At 46.1% G+C, this 19642-nt stretch overlaps 1 protein-coding gene across 7 annotated transcripts in view; it reads left to right on the forward strand.

Annotated features, from left to right (window-relative positions):
• SETD5 (SET domain containing 5) overlaps positions 1-19642 on the forward strand; it is a 60436-nt gene that overhangs the window by 6343 nt on the left and 34451 nt on the right. For 5 of the 7 annotated variants that reach the window (XR_005839156.2, XR_005839157.2, XR_005839155.2 and 2 more), the window contains 2 exon segments: positions 15374-15548; positions 19151-19256. Coding sequence is in view for 2 of the 7 variants with exons in the window: in XM_015293099.4 (XP_015148585.1) it covers positions 15478-15548; positions 19151-19256 (177 nt within the window). In the remaining 5 variants the exon portion in view is untranslated. 7 annotated transcript variants of the gene reach the window in all.

Consider the following 19642-nt stretch of genomic DNA (forward strand, 5'->3'; position numbering starts at 1 on the left):
CACATCCAGCCTGCTCCTCCTGCAGTTCTGCCTTTGTCTACAAGCTCTGGTGCTCCTCAGGTCCCTCTTCTGAACTCGCCCAACAGAAAGCTGCTTTGGTTTTTTTTTTTCCTCAAGTTTTGTTTTTTGCTGGATTCTTTTGCCAAGATAGTGAATTGAATTGGCTCACAATAAGTTTGACAAGCTTCCAGAGCTCTCACAAAATAAATAGGGGAGAGCATCTGGGAGGAAGTACAGAGGTTGTAGTGGGGAGCGACAGAGGGGAGCAGGACTGGCTCCAGTGACTTCCCTCTGCTACCCAAGGCAGGTGAGCTATGGGCTGGCACGGTTGGGCCCTTGGTGGCTGTGCGTGCAGCTCTTGGGATGAACCTTTGGTTCCCTGGGTGGAAATGGGCAGTTTGGTCTTCTGGCATAACAGCTTCTCAAGAAATGGCAGAGAAGTTCTGATGCAGGCTGGAGCCGTGATGGTGGAGTGGTGGTATAACCCAATAGTGCTGCTTAGTAGGTATATTTTCCATAGGTATATTTTTGCAGAAAGCAAGCACAGCAGAGAGCTAAAGAGCTGTCTCTTCTTATAAAATGACAAAATATCAGTTAGTATACAAGCACTGGAAACATACATATAAATATACTGCACCATGCTCCTTCCTTTGGTAGTGGGTCTGTATTTTGTATTGACCTGCGGGTCATTATGACTTGTGAGATACTGAGGTATGCACCAAAACGTGAATTAGGGAGGATACGTTGTCAATCAGATGTTTTAAAAAATTAGGTATATCAAGTATTCCATATGGCTGCGTTGAGAAGAATATGTAGAAATATGTATGAGGAGAACACAGCAAAACTTGAATTCAGCCAAGGCTGCCTGCAGTGGGAACTTCAGTGCCATCTCTTTAATATGGAGAACTTTGTTGGAGTGGAGTCTTCTTGATGTAAAGCAATTGGCCGCGTGCTGCACATCCCGGTGTGAGCTGCAGGCTGGGCTTCTTACTCCTTATATGGTGGGACTGGGGGACTGGTGGAATTAAAGGCAGCATCTTGGCCATTTGAGTTGGAATAAAGTGATTTCAATGTTAACGTGTCGTGGCACCTCCGAGTGCATACAGCTATCCAGAAATTCATATTGGACGTGAGTAGTATCTCTCATGAGCAAGAATTCTCATCTATTACAAGGTTTATCCTTTATTTCATGAAGACCTGCACAAATAACCCCAAATCAAACGACATACAGTAAGTGAAGAAGGTGGGAAGTTCCTTCAAGCAGCAGACTGTTAGATTTGGGGATGCACCATTCCCAAACCTGCCCCTTTTTGTAAAGTCTTGTCAGCAGGAGGGTCTGTGCGGAAGTCAGAGCAGCCCTGGTGTAGATCAGACATGAAGGAGATGCCGTGTCCTCCCAGTGGGGCTCTGTGCAGGGAGGCCTCTCTGCGGTGAGACGTTCTTGGGCCGGAATCCCAAGCTGGCAGCAGCCCTTGCACACACCGATTTTGTCTGTGCTGTCAGAAGAACCTTGCCTGCTGCTTGTCTGGCTTAGCTGCCAAGAGGCAGAGCACAGCCTGGGTCGGAGGGTTACAGGGTGGGTGCAGAGAGCAAACGCGCAGTGGCACAAGTCTGTCATATGGCAGGGTCTGTTCAGACGCTGCAGGTTCAGAACACCCTTTGTGAAAACCTCATAGAAGAGTGTGCATTGATATCTGCTGTCACTGGTTTGCTCTTTCTTTGGTGGAGATTGGGACTGTTAGCTTGAAACTGCGGTCAGCAGAAATTCAGTGAATTGCAGGTGGGGAAGGGAACCTGGCAGGAGCGGGGGGAGCAGAATGGCTGGGCCAGGTGTTGGCACTGCTCCTCTTCTCACAGAGCTGCGTGGAAACGCAACAGCGATCCTTTTGGTGAAGTACTGGGATTGAACACCCCTTTTCTGTGGTACTGCCCAGAGGAGATGGATGGGGGTGATTTTGGAGCAGTTGTTGTGAGCAAAATTTGTAGCTTTTTACTGCGCTTGTGGTGTCAGAGTTTAAGGCTTCCCTGCTTTCTGTGAGTGATAGCAAAGCAGGCTGCTCCCACGAGAGTCACTGTGTTGGGGCAGCATTTTGAAGGAATTCTGATGCTTTCAGTTTTACTTGCAGAGAAGGTTGTGAGGGAGGAAATAAACGGCCTTGACATGTATTTGAAACATGATGGAAACTTATCTGTGTTCTGTAAAACAAAATTACCTGGGTTGTTAGGAAAGATGGTTTTACTGAAATAGCTTGTGGGTTTAAAAAGTAAAAATTGGTCTCTTGAACAATGGGAATTGCTCTGGAGTTGTGTTAGCCTTCAGAAGGTATAATTCAGCTTAGGTTAAAATCTCTGTGGTTAAACTGCTGATCTCTGCTTGTTGGGATGGTGCCTCTTCTCCTGGATGCTCATCAGCCTGTGGGGGCTGAGAGCAAACAAGTGAGGCAGCAGTGGCAGGCATTGGGGCAGTTGTCTCGCCCACACCAGGTTCATAGAATCATACAACAGCTTAGCTTCTGGGAGGGACCTTAAAGATCGTGGAGCTCCAACCCTGTGCTGTGAGCAGGGCTGCCAGCCAGGAGCTCAGGCTGCCCAGGGCCCCACGCAGCCTGGCCTCCAACACCTCCGGGTTGGTGCTCTGCGGGTTCTGCACGTTCCTTTTGTGTCTTTCAGCAGTGCAGCAGAGCAATACTGATGTTAATAGCTGTGGTGGGAGTGCATTGTGTAGTGGACACAGGTGAGAAAACCATCTGAATTGTTGCTGGGGAAGCCTTGTAATACGAGCCGTGGCATTTTTCCTGCTTGTTTTCACCTGCATTGTAATGCTACAAGATGGTTCAACTTAAGAACAATGTTGGTAATGATTTGTAGCTGTCAGGATTGATAAACTATGTGAAGGGGCCTTCAGAGCATCTTTGGCAAACTGTTTTTGGATGCTTGTGCGTTATTTGGGCAGACAACTTTGTGCTGTGTTCCTCCTATGTGAGCTCGTTCTCCTGTCCAACTGTTACCCAGCTGAGGTCTTGACAGTTCTCAGTTTTTCCATAATGACAAATTAAATTAGCCCTAAGATGACTGCTGCATGTGAAATTCCTCTTGGTTAAAGCTTGTTGGCCTGAATTCTCTGGCTGTTGGGTTTTGGTTGTTTTTTTGTTTTGTTTTGTTTTTGGTTGGTTTTTTTTTGGGTGTATTCAGTGTCTCGTGCTTGAAAAGGAACAGAGAAAAGATGCAGATGAGGAGATGCTGGCGTTGAAGGTACAGGGAAGAGAACACAGCTTTCTTCTAGAACAGAATCTGTCCAGCTGTGAGTTACTCATCTTCAGTCTCGTACAGAATGCATCCAATGTAAATAGCTGAGCATCTCCCTCCTGAATGCGGCAAAGCAGCATCTTTTACGCTTCTGTGAAGCTGTAACAGGCGCAACCCATCTTAGGAGCGCCTTCATACTCGTGAACCTGCAGCATCCATCATTCTGTCAAGCCTCATTTACTCACGTGATGGGATTTTATTTTTATTTTTTGGCTTCTCTTCCACAGTTTTCCAGGTTTAAAGAGGTTCCTTGCTGTTGGCAGAGAGTACGGCACTGAGAATCCCAGACAGGAGTGAGAGCGGAGAACGTAATGCAAGAACAAGAGTGACTCCTGAGTCAGACAGGAGGTTTGGTTCCTCTTGGTCAGGGCCAAAAATTGGTGCTTAGGGAAGAATGTAAGGTGAGAAGATTGCAGGATCTTGGCTAAGATCTCTAATTTCAGTGTAGTAGTTCATGCTGTTACATTAAACACAGCCCTGGTTGTAGTTGCTTTGATTTCATATTGCTGTTCTTTAAGGAAAGGGGAACAGCTTGACCATTATGACTTATTTTTGGTTTGGTGTTTTTTTTTTATATGGATAAGTGTATGTCTACATTAATCCTTTGTATGTAATTGTGGTTTTTTTGAGGGGAAAGATAGGTTCTTGTTAGTGACTGAGGTGGGAATGGGTGAGCTTTGTATTAACTGCCCTGTGGGAGCTGGGAGGTATTCTGTGCTGGTGAAGGGCTTTTGGACATCCTTGTCTGAGCACTCAAGAAAACAGATGCTGTGAGTGTGTTAGTAAATAAAAGTACTGATAAAGGTAGGTGCTGATAAGTCTGAGCACTGTGTATGTGAAAGAGAACAATTAAAATTACGTCAGTGCATTGGCTGTTAATACATGTTTTATGAAGCTGTGGGGAAGCTAACACCTTCAGCCAACATCTATTTATGCCGGGCAGGAGCAGGCTCCATCAGAGGAGTAGTTAGAGCCAGAGCTGCACTGGGGTTGTTTGAAGCATTCTCCAAAGGCTTCTGAGAATGTGTTCAATGTAGTTTTAGTTTAAAAAAGGTTTTACACTTTTTTTTTCCCCCTTGAAAAAGCTACACATGTACTCTGCATGCTGTAAAGACTTAATGGCTCAGGTTGATGCTGCCTTGGGATCTCTAAGCTGCGTGCAGTCTGTTGCATGGTTTTAAACTTCCCCCAAAGAATTGTGGTAAATCCATGTGCTGTTTTTCAGGCTGTGTCCGACAAACACAGGCTCGTTCATTTGTAAGCTGCGATGCCAAGTATAAAAGCGACTAGGTGAGATTTTCCAGTCTTTGTTAGGTGGAAAGTCAGATCATCAGAAGGTTATTTCTGGCCTTAAAATGCACACTAGTGGCCCTGGAGAAGAAATGGGCAAAGGTCTGAGCAACTTGATCCAAATTGGCTCTGCTTTTGGGAGAGAAGGGGGTTTCAGGCAGCTCGCTTCCAGTGGTCCCTTCCAACCCATGTGATGTGCGGCAGGGGGGGAAGCCAGAGCGGGTGTCACTGCAGGGCCATGGCTGCTGTGAGTGGGGGGCAGGAGCTGGAGGGGGGAAGGCAGGATGCACTGCGACGAGATGTGGTTGTGCTGGGGAAACTGCATTAACAAGGGAGATCTAAAATATCTGGGGTTGTAACTTTGAGAGGACACACCTAGTTTTAGAGAAGGTTGTGAGATGAAATCAGCTTTTAATTTACTGCTCTTTAGTATCTTTTTATCTGGATAGAATAAAATATTTGATAAAGCTTGCGTAAGACACACGGGTAGGATAATGAAGTATCATTAGGGAGCTCTGAATTGTTTTTGCCACCTTTCAACGAAATGCCTGAACCCACCCAGTTGCAAGGTGGTGCATTTGTTAGCAAAACTGGAAACCCAGCCATGCATTGTGAAATGGTGTTTTGGAAAGCAGTAGTTCCAAGGGCCTTAAGGTCACCTCAGCTAACTGCCTCTACGTGCTGCTTGGGTCAGCGTTCTGTTGGAAGGGTTAATGTGATTCTTGGGCACATTAAAAAAATAAAAATTAGAAAAAAACAACAGAGAGAGGAATGTCAAGGAAAAATAAATAAGTAATCTTACAAACAGTAACGTTTAGACTGATACTGATAGAATTGAATTTTGGTTTCCATGCTTCAAGAAGAATGCCAGTGTATTTGGAGAGAATTCAAAGGACAGCTGCAGAAATGATCCAGGGACTGGAAAATAAGCCTCATGATGTGAGGCTTAAAGGAGCTCAACTTACTCAGCTCATTGAAAAGACAATTGGGAGAGGACTTGATCTTTCTGTAACAGGACTTGTGAGATTTGCTGACAAAGGCATAGCAATATCAACGGAGATTGGACAAATTCAGTCTTGAAATACAGTTTCTCGGCAATGACAATAATTAAACATTGGCACAGTTCACGGGGAAGGGGAAAGGAGCAAACATTCATTTTAGCCTTTTAAAATAGGTCCAGCTTGTTTCTTTCTGGAGGAAATATATTGTGTGCTTAAAAAAAAAATAGATTAATAGTCCTTTCCTGACACTGGTGTTTAAGATCTGTAAAGTTGGAGCAAGTTCAGATGTTCAGTCAGCAACAAGGTCATGAAGTAAAGATTAATTTAGAGGAGAAATAGTTAACCTGGTGCTAGCATACTGCCTTGCATAAGACACACAACATGTGAAGGGAGCTCTGAAACTTAATGCTTTGTGGCTTGCATCTTTGGAACTCAGTTCTTTCCCATACTGCGTTGCTTCAGATGTTTAAGATATGATTAAGGCTTTCTGAAATCCTCTACAGAGAAGCACTGATGTAACTGTGTGCACTCACTGTATTCAGATGAATGTTTCTGAATTCCAGTTGACCACAGCAGAAGTCTAAATCTTTTTCATCCTTTTTTAGAAGCAACGTTTAAAAAAAAATAAAATAAAAAATGGCACAACGGTAATGTGATTACAGCTCCTCTGAAAGGCACAGTGAGTCTTGGTAGGTTCGTTCTTAATGGGGGATATTCTCTGTCTCAGGTTAGCTGGATGCAGTCTGGTGGTTTATTAGTGTTTGAAAACAGTATTAAATAATCATCAAAAGCAGTATTCTAATGGCACTTGTTTGCTGTTTTTTCGTGCCATTCAAATGAGATTACTTCAGCAATCCTGTGCCTCCCTCACTTTGTACATTCACCTGGGAAATGGGTGACTCAGTTGGGTGATGGCTCCGCATCGCACTTGTGCTTTTTATGTGTTTGTCCATTCCACCACTCCCTTGACGGCTGAGTTTCTATGTTTTCATAGATTACCTTGCCCCGGGTGCCTTTGCAGATGTGCAGGGCTCTAAAATTCCCTTGCAGGTCCTTCCCAGCTCTCCAGACCTGCTGTGTGATGCAGGCTGAGCTCTCCCAGCCAGCTTGACATGCAGAGGCGGTGCCGGGCTCTCTCCTCTCCGGCATGGCTGCATTCCTGCCTCTCCTGTGCTCCGGGTCCTGCCCAGGAGCTGCTCGGCCTCCTTCCTCCCTGCTGCTGTGCACTCAGAGCAGGAAGTGCTCCCATGTCCTGGGGAAGAAGGCAGCTCAAAAGCCTGTAGCTTCTTGCATGTTGAGCCTATCGATTTGTCATAGAAATGGAGCTGTTTTGTAGCTGGGAAGGAGGTTGTCTAGCAACTGCGAGTTCTCTTGCTTAAGGCTAAAGAGATAGCAAACTGCAGGAATGTGTTGGGGCACTGTGCAGTGCAAAGCAAAGGCCTCCAGCTCTGCAATCCAGCACTGCAAGTCCTCATTGCTTACCTTGTCCAGGCAGCCCTGTCTGTCCCAACCTGCTGAAGCTTCTCACAGAAAGTGCCCTGCACAAAGGAGATTGTAAGGGATTGGCAGTGAAGAAATCTCTCCTTCCCCCATCTTCCTGCTGTGTCATCGGCCCTTTCCCCGTCACTGGGAGGCTGACGGAGGCACTGCATCCCTTTGCCTGCAGGAGGGCTCTGGGCCTCTCCTCCGGTGTGAGCAACTCTCATGTTTCACCACGTGGCTGCACATACTTATGTGCAGTTGTAATTGCATAAGTCATTAAGATGTTCTCCTTATACTTCCCATAATCCAACATTCAAAAAATCCAGCGGTTGTGGTGGCAGGTAGAATTTCATTATGGATGTGTTACAGAACCATTTCCTCAGCATTGCTTCCACATGAGCCCCACAAGTAGCACTTTTGGCAGCTGTTTGATGTGAGCCCTCCTGTGTTACCACCCACCTGTACTTCATGTGGTAGGTTGCAGTGCTGTGTTCTCAGAAGCTCTTTTCAGAGGAAGAAATGGCTAATTTTTCAGCAAGCCACCAAAACTGAAACCGTTCTAAGTAGCTTTTATCTTTATTTAGTCACAAGTTGCAGGTTCTGTCTGCTGATTTCTGGACATGTGCATTTAGCTTGAAGATGCGTTCAACTCGATTATCCACTTCTCATCCCATTAACAGAAAGCAGGCAAGTCGAAGAAGTGACCATGGCTGGAGGCACATTACTGCTGAGCTTTGCATTTCTAGCTGGTGCTTTGGAACAGGTGTTGGGAGCTTTCTGAATAGCAATCACACTTTCATCTCTGCAGTTCTGAGCAGGTTCAGCTTGGATGTTAAGAAAAAATTCTTCTTAGAGAGTGTGGTGAGGCACTGGCACAGGCTGCTGGGGTGTGGGGGGGTGACCATTCCTGAAGGTGTTCAAGAAATGTGGAGATGTGGCACTGAGGGGTGTGATTTAGTGGTCGAGGACTGGATGGTCCTGGTGGTCTTTTCTAACCATTAGATTTCTGTGATTCTATGACCGGCTCTGTCTGCTCACCAGTATGTCCTGGGCTGTGTAAAGTCGTCCTGCAGCAAATGTGTGAGATTTTGGGGGGGAGGACAACGGAGGGGTGTAGAGCAGAAGCTCCTTGCAGATCCTGGAATGCCTCTGGGTTCCAGGCCTGGAAGGGCAGCAGTCAGGTTTCCTACTGAGACCTCCCTGACAGAGGCATGATGTGGGCCCCAGCACTGGAAGATTGTGGAAATCTCTCCTGAGCTCCTTACTGTGTGAAATTCACTGGGTTTTAGTGCGTCTCAGTGATTACGTAGCTTAATTACCAACTGGATTTGACCGTCTCTCTGTGTGTAGTGCAGGCTGCCAATCTTCCCGCGGCCGAGTTTCCCACTCAAAGCACGTTAGACAAATTGCTGTTTGTTAGAGCGCGGTAAACGAGCGTTACATAAGCCTCGAATAACTTCCTTCCAGTTCAGGGGAAAAATGTATTTGCATGATCTCAGGGCCAGGTGCAATGCTGCAGGTCCCGAGGAGGGCCACCGAGCTGCTCGGAGGGCTGGAGCTCTGAAGGCAGGCTGAGGGAACTGGGCTTCTGCAGCTGGGAGAAGGCTGTGGGGAGACCTCACTGTGGCCTTCCAGCACCTGAAGGGAGCTTACAAGAGGGAGGGGAACCTTCTTTCAGGGACACAGAGTGACAGGACAAGGGGGAATGGCTTCAAACCGAAAGAGGGGAGATTTAGGTTAGGTGTTAGGAGGAAATTCCATACTCAGAGGGCGGTGAGGCAGTGGCACGGCTGCCCAGAGCTGTGGGTGCCCATCCCTGGAGGTGCTCAAGGCCATGGATGGGGCCCTGGGCAGCCTGAGCTGGTGGGGGGCAGCCAGCCCATGGCACGGGGTTGGTGCTGTGTGGTCTTTAAGGTCTCCTTCAACGAAACTATTCTATGACTAAATGAAACAGTCTGGTCATGGAGAGGAGCCGGGTGGGTGCTCAGTGATGGTGTTGGGAGGGAGGAGGCGCAGATCTGGACTTGTAATGGAGAGTGGGGTTGACAGGAGTGTGCAGGGGCTCCATGGGGCCTGCGTGATGCAGCCGTGGTGCTGTGCTGTACCTGTCTGCTGAGGCTGGGAGTTCAGCTTCTCCCCTGCCTCTTCCTCCAGTTTGCAGAACAAACTGGTTTTCCAGGCTCTTAAAACACCCTCTTACACCCTTCTGGATATCGTAGTGTCCTATTTCCTGCCTGAAACCACTGCAGGAGCGAGAGGTGACGCTGCGAAATGGAGGATTCCCGGGGAGCTCAGGCAGGCCGAGGCTCAGCGCTGGGATCCTCAGGCCGCGCTGCCATCTGCCTTGCTGTGAATAGTTTGCTCTGGCGCAGCCCCTGTTCCTCAGTGTTGCATCATCTCTGGGAGAAAGGCCAGGCCCGGAGCCCCAGCACAAAGGCTTTCTGAAGGCGATGAAGCTTGTTCTGTGTGCGAAGCGCCGCGCTCCTTCCTGTCGTCCTTTCCACGGCATTCCTGAAGCGGCCTGGCTCTGGGAACCCCGCAGTAAATCGTCGCTTTATCCCCCAGCTTCCTGCACACCTGGCTGATGCAACGTCTGCGCCGAGCCCGGCTGCGGGCTGCTCTGGAGCCGTTTTGTTCAGCCTGGCAGGGAGTGGCCGGGCAGGCAGCCGGCATCACGTGGTGGCCTTAAATAGATGTATAAAGGACGTACAGCCAGACTCCCGAAGCAGAGAGCATTTAGTGGGATTACGGGGGAATCTTTTCCAATTCTAGGACGGGAGGCTGCAATCCTACTCCTTGGCAACTCGTTTGTGGTCAGCCCGCCACTGGTTGCAGCTTCTGGCCTCTGCTGCCTGCCAGTAAATTCTGCTGATCCTCCTCCTATATTCAGCGACTTCCCGTGGCTGCGGGGACCGGCCGGATTCTCGTGGGAACTGTAATTCCCTCAGCTTGGACTCGATCCTAGTTATTGCCCTTTATTGCTCTCTTCGCCTCTGACCTTGTGTGTGGTATAGGATTTTCTCTCAAATCCCTTCATAACACAATTTCAAGGTCTGCAGCTCTTTATCTGCGGGGGGAGTCGAACAGCCTTTTTAATTTAGGGCTGCTTAGGAAAGTTTGTCTGCTTACATCTCTGAATCATTCACGTGCTTGCTATTATATTCTCAAGCAACAAAATGTAGAACAAAGAAATCTGGCCTGCTACAGTTAAACCGGTGTCACTTACATTATTTAAATGAACCTTATTTTAGCCATAGCCATTTTCTGGCATAGGCAGGCCTCGTAAGTTCACTCTTAAAGTGTAGGACTTGTATGGACAAGGTGTGGCAGGCAGCTCTGGGGCTTTCCAGTATCACCATTCCTAGTTGCCTGCTCTGCCCCATTGCAGGAATTTATTGCCCTTATAACCATATTTTACCTGCTTCTGCTCTTATTCCCCTTGGGGGAGTTCTTGGCGCCAATGGTGCTCAATGAGACATGGCAGCATTTCCTTCCTGCCAGCCGTTTTGGCAAAGGCTTAGAGGAGACAGTCACAGTAGTCACTGCCACAGCTGGATTCACTGGAGGTTACTTGTCAAGCCCTTACATGCAAAAGATCAGTTCTGATCCGTTCTGTTAGCATTTTGTTATTTTTTGTGACATACAGACATTCGCCTGTTCTGCTTTACCCCGTGGGAAGAGAGAGCACAACCTCAGACTCTGGAACCAGCACAGCAATTAGGCCGTGTTCCTCTTGCCATAGCATTCTTCCCCTGATGCTGGCCCAAATCAGATATTTGTAGAACTGAAAGAGTTTTTTTTCCCCGTTTTTTTGTATAATTTCTGTGGGGTTTTATGTATAATACATTTTCTTTTCATCATGTATTGCTGTTATCTTTAAGGAAAGAATAGAAAATAAAAGTATTTTCAGGGGTTCATCTTGAATTCATTTTTGAAAATACCATCTTAAACACTTCAGTATTGGAAGTTTGTCATCTTCAGCAATGGCTTTGGTACATCATGGGGTACAGGCAATGTTATCCACTGTTTTAATCACAGAAATGAGCCATGAAATATTCCTTCTGCCTCCTGAGGTTTTTGAACTTCCCCACTATTACCACGCAGTTATTCATTTCATTTTTATTTTGATGATTAACGTTGTTGAGGTTCAAGCGTTTCATGGAGGCTGCTAGATTTCCAACGCATCGTCTGGTGAAGTTTTCTTTCAAAAGATTTACTCATTTTACAGCCCTTAAAGTCAGGAGAACTTTGCTATCAAGTTCTTTGCTGCCATGGCCCTTCTTCCTCTGTTTTGAGATTGTTAGTCTTTTAGAACATCACCTCTGTGCCCATCAGTGTGGGGCTCAGGCAGGTGCCCGGTGTCTGCCTGCCACCTCGTCGTGTAAATCCACCTTCACGTTGTTTGGTCTACCACAGCTTGCTGCTACTCTGTAATTTGCTTCTCCCTTTCTAATTTGGTACACGTTTGTTAATAGAATTGTCCTTCTGTGTGATGCTTTGACCACTTTCAAATCAGTATAAATTAAGCTTTCCAGTAAGGTTTCACAATGGGAGGGAGGTGTTCTATGAAAACCCAAACAAACCCAGTGTGACACCTCCACCTCAGTGCACTGGGCTGTAAGGAATGTGGTTGGCTTGTCATGCAGAAGGTATTTCTGGAAGTGAAGTCTTGCTTACTGTTCCTTTATCTCTTATTACATTTCTCTTCCATTTCTTATCGTATAACTTGAAGCCATCGATGATTCCAAAAGAAAAGCACAAACTATTTTTTCTTTGTCTGCAGAACAAAGAGGTTTTGCATAACTTCTTGACTGCTGCTTCAGCAACAAAATTTTGAGGTTATTCCTTCTGCTTTCCTGAGGAATCTCCCCGGTCCCAGGTCAGCTGCTGAGAGCACTTAACTATGCATTTCATAATTTCTTTGATGCTTTAATTTCTTTCAGTTGCTCACTGTCATCATCAGCAGTCCCTTAGGGTGTAGTTTGCAGATGAGGTTAACTAAAACCGATGTTTTCTGAGCCAGATAAACTGATGGAATCCTATGGATGGGTGAAAATCACCAACTGTATCTTAAACCTGGTTTAAATCATTTAAATAAAAATATTTTTAGTTTCCAGCTTCTTACTGAGTTTTATCAAAATCAGTTTAGCTTGCTTGTACCTCAGTTTTAAACATGGCTGACGTGGCCTGAGCTGAACTGCTTTATCACACTGACTTTAGCTAAGTAGGTGTATTTGTAGACATGTGTTGAGATACCTGACGGAAGCATTGGAAGCTGCTATAAGTATGATGAGAACTCTCAGTATGATTTCCTATCTTCTATGGAACAGCCTGACTGATGTGTTAGCCCGTGGATTCTAAATGCTGTTGGGAATCACCTGTGAGCTAAAGGCAGTGGTCTCACCTTCCCCCTTGAGTCCTGTTCTTCTGCAGCAGGCTCTGGCCTCTCTTGGTTGTTGCATTTTGGCACATCTAACAATCCTTACGTGTTTGGTGCTTGTTGGTGCTTTATCATGGTTCTCTGGATCCCAGAGAATAGGCTGAACTCTGAAACAAACTTATGCATAGGAGCATTTCTTTTTGCTATTGATAGCAAAATATGAAAGGAGAGAGTCTTAAGAAAATGATGATAAATCTTTAACCATTGTACTGTATTTGCCAGTAATCTGGTTATCCTGTTGTATATGTGTGTAACTAGTAATGAATACTTGTGTTGCCCATTACTTTGATTATTACACGCGAGGAGTGAGTCCTGTCAGACCCTGCAGGACCGATGGGTTGTGGCCTCACTCCATCAGGCAGCTCTCAGGTGATGCATGGTACTCCAGCAATGGTAAATGCTGCTCTATCAGTGCTTTTGCTTTTGCTTGTTTTTGAAACTGACATCGTCTTCCCTCCCTGCTTAGTGAACCCGGCTAGTTTTTGGAGCAGAGCTAAGCATTTGCTTTGGTAGACTGAGGCACAATTCAGGTAAAGCAGAAGAGATGAGTTAAATGACTTACAGATCTGTCTGTTCTGGCTCTGTGTAGGTGTCTTTATGGAACAGCATGTCTGAACTTCTGGGAATTTGATGCTTTTTTTTTGAGCTAGATGTCTTAAACTGGCAAAAAACCTTGATCTGATTCTGTTTGCACTGAAGGTGCTTGCCCTTCTGTGAGTATCTGTCCTTGACATGAGGTTTGTAGGTGTGCTGGGAAGAACAGGCAGTGCTTGCTGGGGTTCAGGCAGGCTGCTCTCATACTTGGGTGTCACCGGGTGACGTGATGTGTGCAAAGAAGACCTTCTCAACATGGTAACTGAATCACTTAACGTTCATGTTAGATGACCATAGATTTTTCAACAACAGGCTTTCAGCAGTGCCAGTAATGAGAAAAGTTTCCAGCAGTAAATTTTCTGTGTCTGTTTGATTTGTAACATGGAGGGCAGTGCTTGTGGAAGTGAGCCAATGCAATGCTGCTGCTGTTGCATCCTAAACAGTTTCGAAAATTAAGTTTACTGTTAGAGCAGGTGTTACCTAACCTTCGCTTGGCCAGCTCAGATTTATTGCAGTCCTTTCTGTCAATACGGAACGTTACCTGAAATAATGGAATAGCATATATTTACATTTAGCCAAGGCAGTTGTTTGTGATTCTGGCGTGAAGATGGTGAGTCCTTTGGAGTGTGACCTCTGCCAAGTGGGAATGTGGGACTGCAGAGCCGTGGCAGCGGTGCAGATGAATGCTCATCTCAGCTGCTGTGATGACGATGGGGAGGACCAGGTGTCCTTGTAGTGGTATGACTGGTTAAGGAGGTAGGAGCATAGCATGGGAAAAATATCTCTTTGATTTGTTTTCTAAACCAGTTAAGTGTTAGATACCTATTAAGCCATCAAAATTGTTGTTGCCATTTGATTTTGAGAAGCGTTGTATCACACAGGAGATAGGTTTGTGCTGTGATCTGAAGTTCACCACACTTACATTAAGATATGGAACTTTAGGAAAACTTCCAGTGGTGCTGGGGAGAACAAACTGCATTTTTTTTCTCCTAACTGTGTATTTTAGGGGAGAGAGGCTGGGAGGAGTTTGATATTGCATGTACAGGAAACCAACCAGTGCGGTGGGTGAATGTTTTGATCTCAGCCCCTGTTTTCTGTGCAGACTGATGTTTTGGGTGTTACCAGAGCAAGTTTCATGAAGACCACACTGTAATCTAGCCTGAAGGTGGTGTGGTCTTGGATAGCACTTGAGATTTGTCTCAGCAATTCATTTTGAATGTTATATTGTCAGAGTTGAAAGTACACAGAAAGCAGCAGCAGCAAACAGCAAGATCTGAGTGCTGGTCATTGTTGGGCAAGTACTGCTGGGTCAACACAAAAGCAATTGAACTGGAATTCGCCTCGTCTAACCTTTTTGTTTGGTATTTTGTGTTTCTTCAATCCTCTCTTTCCCAAAAGTGGGAGTTACTGTTGCACACAAACTGCATGCTGTTTGTTGGAGGGAGGGTTTCCAATGCAACGCGACCCAGAACTCATCCTGCTTACCTCTGAAGTGGCACAGTGTCCTGTGAATCTCGAGTCCAGGGACTGCGCCTGTAACCCTTCGGTCCTGCTGAGTCACGAGTAGGCAGGGGCTGGAATTTGTCCTGGTTACATCTCAGGCTGCTGCCAGCTGGGGATGGTCATGGCAAAGGCTGAGGGATCAAGAGGGTAAAGAAACCCAGGCGAGTATTAAAAAGATTTTAAAAAGAGGTTCTGTGTCCCGTGAAAGGGAAGAGTACTGCAACACTGTGAAACTTGTAGCTTTTTCTTAACGTTTAGTCAGTTTTATGCGACTCTGGATTGAAGCAAGAGTTAGGCATTGCAGCAGCAGTTTCTTCTCTGGTGTCAGTGCAGAAATCACAGTTCTGTCGCAAGCACAAGAAAGGATGAGGCACTCCTGAAGGGGCCTTTCTGTCCTTTTTCTCCTGAAGACTCAAGGACACCCATCTGTCCCAGGTTTGAGCTGCCTCTGAGCTTGTCCTGCTCTGTTTGTTCATCTCCTCACCTCCGTGGGAGACCATCGCTTTGGGGCATAACAGGGAATTGCCACTTAGATATTGTTACACGCCGTGTCTGAAGCTCGCTGCATGCCTGTCATGATATCAGGAAGAGATTTCTCCTAGGAATGTGTGTGAAAGAGGAAAATGTGACCCAGTGATGAGAGAAGTGGCCTGCCTTTGAAGACAGAAGGGAAAGGCAATAGAATGCACAGCATCTCCTCTTGCGGGGTGACCTGGTGCCTGTAACGGAGGTGCAATGCTTTGTTTCTCCCCATTAGGTTTCCCCATGTCCGTGACGTGTTGGCCGAGGCTCTGCGGCTCCTCTCCGCCCTCGGAGCGGCCAGTCGCTGCCCTCTGGACTCCGTGATCCCCGACGGGCGTCATGAGCATTGCAATCCCTCTGGGAGTCACCACACCAGATACGTCCTACTCCGACATGGCTGCAGGATCGGAGTGAGTGTTACCCGCGGAGGAGCAGGGGAGGGTGACAGCGGGCTGCGTGAGAGGTGAATGCCGAGATGGACTCTAAAGGTGTAACAGAAGTGGTACTGTGGAAGTTGGTGCATTTGCCCCATGACATGGGCGTAAGGAGAGTTCTGAGAGCATAAGGCACTCGCCCCTGCTTTTCCTATCTGCTTGGCTAGTCTACATGCAAGTACAGGCAGTAGTGCATTTGCTGTACCCATGCTTGATGTTGGCAGTGTATAGGCCAGCTCCTTTTCAAAAGCTGTTTTATGAGAGGTCGGTGTGTGGAGCTTCTCTGCTAGCTCAGGTGCAGCACCAGGGCTTACGGGACTGATTTTTGAAGCAGCATGGAGCTTGGCTGGAGATGTGCAACAGCATCAGCCTGGGTGGACACCTTCATATATGTTGTTTCTATCGCTGCACATTCCAAGAAGCTCAGCTTAGTGGTCAGTCCTCGAGGGTTCCTGTCACAGGACTCTGCCTTTATAGAAGTCAGGAATGTTTCAAATCCTGGAAATAATTTACTGTGATCTTTTGTTAAAGCCCTTGTCATAGAATGGTGTCAACTCGTGTGGGTACTGTTTTTGTTGAAGACAAGAGGAAGGGCCCATGTTATTTCTGTGTGCTTCTACCTCCTGTTTTCCTGCATCTTTCTTTGAAGTATGGACTGTAGCATCTATTTTTCTGGGGCATTTTTTTAAAGGCTTTTTGAAGATCATTTTCTCCCATGTATTAATTACAGTTACCTGCTGTGCAAATACCTGCATGTCAGATTGATCACCCTAGAACAGAATGCTCCTGTTTCTATTAGTTTTGAGCTGTAAGAGCAGTGGACGAGGGTATGAATAATTGTTTTGCCCTTCCATCCTGTCCTGTTTTAACTACACAGAGTGACGACACAGTCACACTGACTGTGAGACTGCTAATGCTCTCCCTCATCTGTCTTGGCACTGGCCCCACTCTAGGCATTCTATGTGATCCCGCATTCCACCATGAAGTCTGTATTTTTGCAGACTGTTCCAAATGAGGAGTGGAGCATGTAGTGAGTCGTTCATCTGGAGTTAATATCTAATCCTTCACTTTTCAAGACTTAATATTCAGTGCTGCTTATCACCATGCATCTCTCACACCACTTTAAAGACTCAACATCTGGGAATTTTAAAGTAGGAGAGAGTGCTAAATAGTATGTGCTTGCTTTCAGAACTGAGTGGGATATACCTGTGCGTGTCCCTTGTAGTATTTAAATATCAAAAAGACTGTCTGTAAACCTTCTGCAAAACATTTTTCCCACTAGTTGTAAAGAATTTGTAGGTCCAACTTGAGGCTAGGCTGGAGTGCTCTGAAAAAGGCTTTTGAAGATTTCTGAGTTGACTTCTTTCTCTGTTTTCTAAAAACTGGCAGTGTCAGGACTTTATTCTCCTGGCTTTGCGTTCAATGCTGCTTTACTGCTGAAGTGTCCCTTGCTGAGTCTGCTCAAAGCTAAGGCTGTCTTCCACTTCTCCTTTGAAATTCTACAAATTCAATGCATGATATCTGTGCTACCTGAGCTTCTTGTCTCTTACAAGGAGTTTCACAGATGTGCACTATGAAGTAAATGAGAAGGCAAAAGGAAAACTAGCTGGTCCTCTCTTAAGGCTGAGCTTTAGCATCCCCCTCTGGCCTCTGATGCAGAGGGGAGGTGAAAGTGCTGAAAGATGTTTGTGTTCAATCATCTCAGAGGGTGATAAGGCTGCGGAGTACTTTTGCATATGGGAAGTTGTTGAAGCTCTTTAGAGGGTTGCTGATGAGGGAGCAAGGGCCTCAGCGTTGTTGCCCCTGGACACCGTTGCACCAACAATCATGAAGTTTTATTGCTAATGATTGTAGCAGCGCTGCTGGTATTCCAGGCTGGCTGCAGTTAGCAGTATGAGTGACTCGGGCAGAGGGCAGACCTGCTGTTTGGGCTCTTTTCCTTATAATATTTCAGCTGAAAGTGTAGTGAAGTCATGAATGGTTTTAAACCCACAACGGTCTGGAAATCCTGACCCTTGTTGTGAAGATGCAGCAAGGCTAGATGATGTGCCAAGTTCTACGTGCTGCCTTTTATTAAGAGCTATCTCTCCTTGGAGATATCACCACCTGTATCTTCAGCTTTTGAGTACGTAGCTGAGAGTGGCTATGTTAAAAACCAACTCAATTTATGGTGTTAGGCATCTAAATCCTGAGCTACGGAAGTAGGGTTTACGTAGGCTAAAGGCCTTCTCGTTTCTGCAGTCCGATAAATCACTGCTCCTTACTACTGAAAAGACAGATCCACCTGACTCCAGAATAAGCCAGAAGCCCGTGAAGTCAGTGCGTTAGAGCGTGTACCGGGTTTAGTGGCAGGGTGGGGCAGACTCAGTGCTGCAGAGATTTCAAGAGCTAATAGGAAGTCCAAAGGGCACAGAGGTTAGTGTTCTTGGGTGGTGCCTAAACGCTCCCCCACGCGTGGCCAGTGGCCATTAGCGTCTGAGCACTGCCTGATTCACACTGACAGCATAAGACCCGCTGAGAATCTGCGAGATCTCACCAGAGCAGCAGAAGTCCAAGGTAAAGTTTTCCTTTCCTGCATTTTTCTTTCCTGCTTGCTCAGCTCCCTGCTGTATTTTTTAAGAGGATTTCAGCTGCAGATATGATTCGGTAATATGCTGCTGTGTTCTGCTGCTTCTGATCTGTGCAGAGGTTAGCTGATATCCATCTCCTGCGTGGGGGAAGCTCCTAAGAAGCAGTGCATTGCCTTGCTGGTATTCTGTCCATAGCCTCATTATCTAATATTCCCTGCATTGAATTGCAGCTGTCCCTTCTCTTAGCAGGGTTTCTGCAGCTTTCTGCAAAGGATATACCTTTCATTTTGAGCAGTTTTTTTCACCACCATGTGGTGGAACAGTGCATTGTACCTCAGCAGCAAATTTCTTATTCAGCACATTGCACACTGCTTTGCTGTATGGAAAGAACAGGGAGTATCTGATTTGGAGTGTGGCTGCTGTCTGTCCAGGTCATAAATTTTGTTGCCCCTTTGTAGCAGGAATGTTCAGCTCCCAGTGGATGCTGTCAGGACAGCTGCAGGTTTCATACAGACATTATCGTGGGACATTGGACTCTGCTAACAATTAGTACCTGAGAGAAACAAGTGCAGATGCAGGAAAGCTGCTTAGCTGCCGTTTGAAGTAAGCTGTTGTGGAGATAACGTGGCAATACTATTCAGTGCCTTTGAGATTAAACTGGCTGAGTTCAGATGTGAATGCTGAACTATACCCAACTTCCTCAACTATAAGGAAATAGAGCTTCTTACATGTTTCTTAATTGTTACCATTTTTTTTTTTAACTTCTCAGACTGAGGCAGGTTTTATGTAAGAGGAGTTATCCAGGGTGGCCCTTACTCAGCTGCTTCCCTCTGTTGAAAGCAGGTTCATCCTGTACAACTTGGGCATGCACAGTGCCTGGTGAAGCCCATAATACACCTTGATTTCATGAAGTTTCTTCATTCATGTGGTGAATAGAAAAGAGCTGTGAATAACTGGCGCTCAAAATGATGTTCTATTGATGGGTTTTACTTCTGGCCCTTTCTGCAGCCCAGAGTCTGTGGAAGCTAGTCCAGCTGTCAGTGAGAAGAATGTGTACTCCAGCCACGGCTATGGGGCCACCCAGAAACACAGCTATCGCGGGCTGCCTTACGCAGTGAGTACTCTCTCTGCAGTGAACCAGCTCTTTACTGTCTGCTTCGCTCTTTTTTCCTTGTTGCATAGCTTTGCCTGTTCAGCCTTAGAAGTTTTGGCTTACTTTGTGAGGGAACACTGAGCTACAGCTGAGTTGTACCATACATTTTGCATTTGTGTTTATTATTTGTGAAGACTTGCATATGTTATAGCAAGTTTTATTAGCATTCTAGGTGACAGACTTTTTTTTTTAAACTGAATGAAGTGTGACTGTATATGAAGTATTTTCCTGGCAGTAATTCTGTGCCCTCTTTGGTTCATTGTACGTTATTTGCCCTTGTTAAAACTACACAGATTTTCATATTGATAATTTATGAGAAATAAGGAGCAGTAAGAAAGAGTGGGAAC

The sequence above is a fragment of the Gallus gallus genome, chromosome 12 (assembly GCF_016699485.2).
Source record: "Gallus gallus isolate bGalGal1 chromosome 12, bGalGal1.mat.broiler.GRCg7b, whole genome shotgun sequence".
NCBI lineage: Eukaryota > Metazoa > Chordata > Aves > Galliformes > Phasianidae > Gallus > Gallus gallus.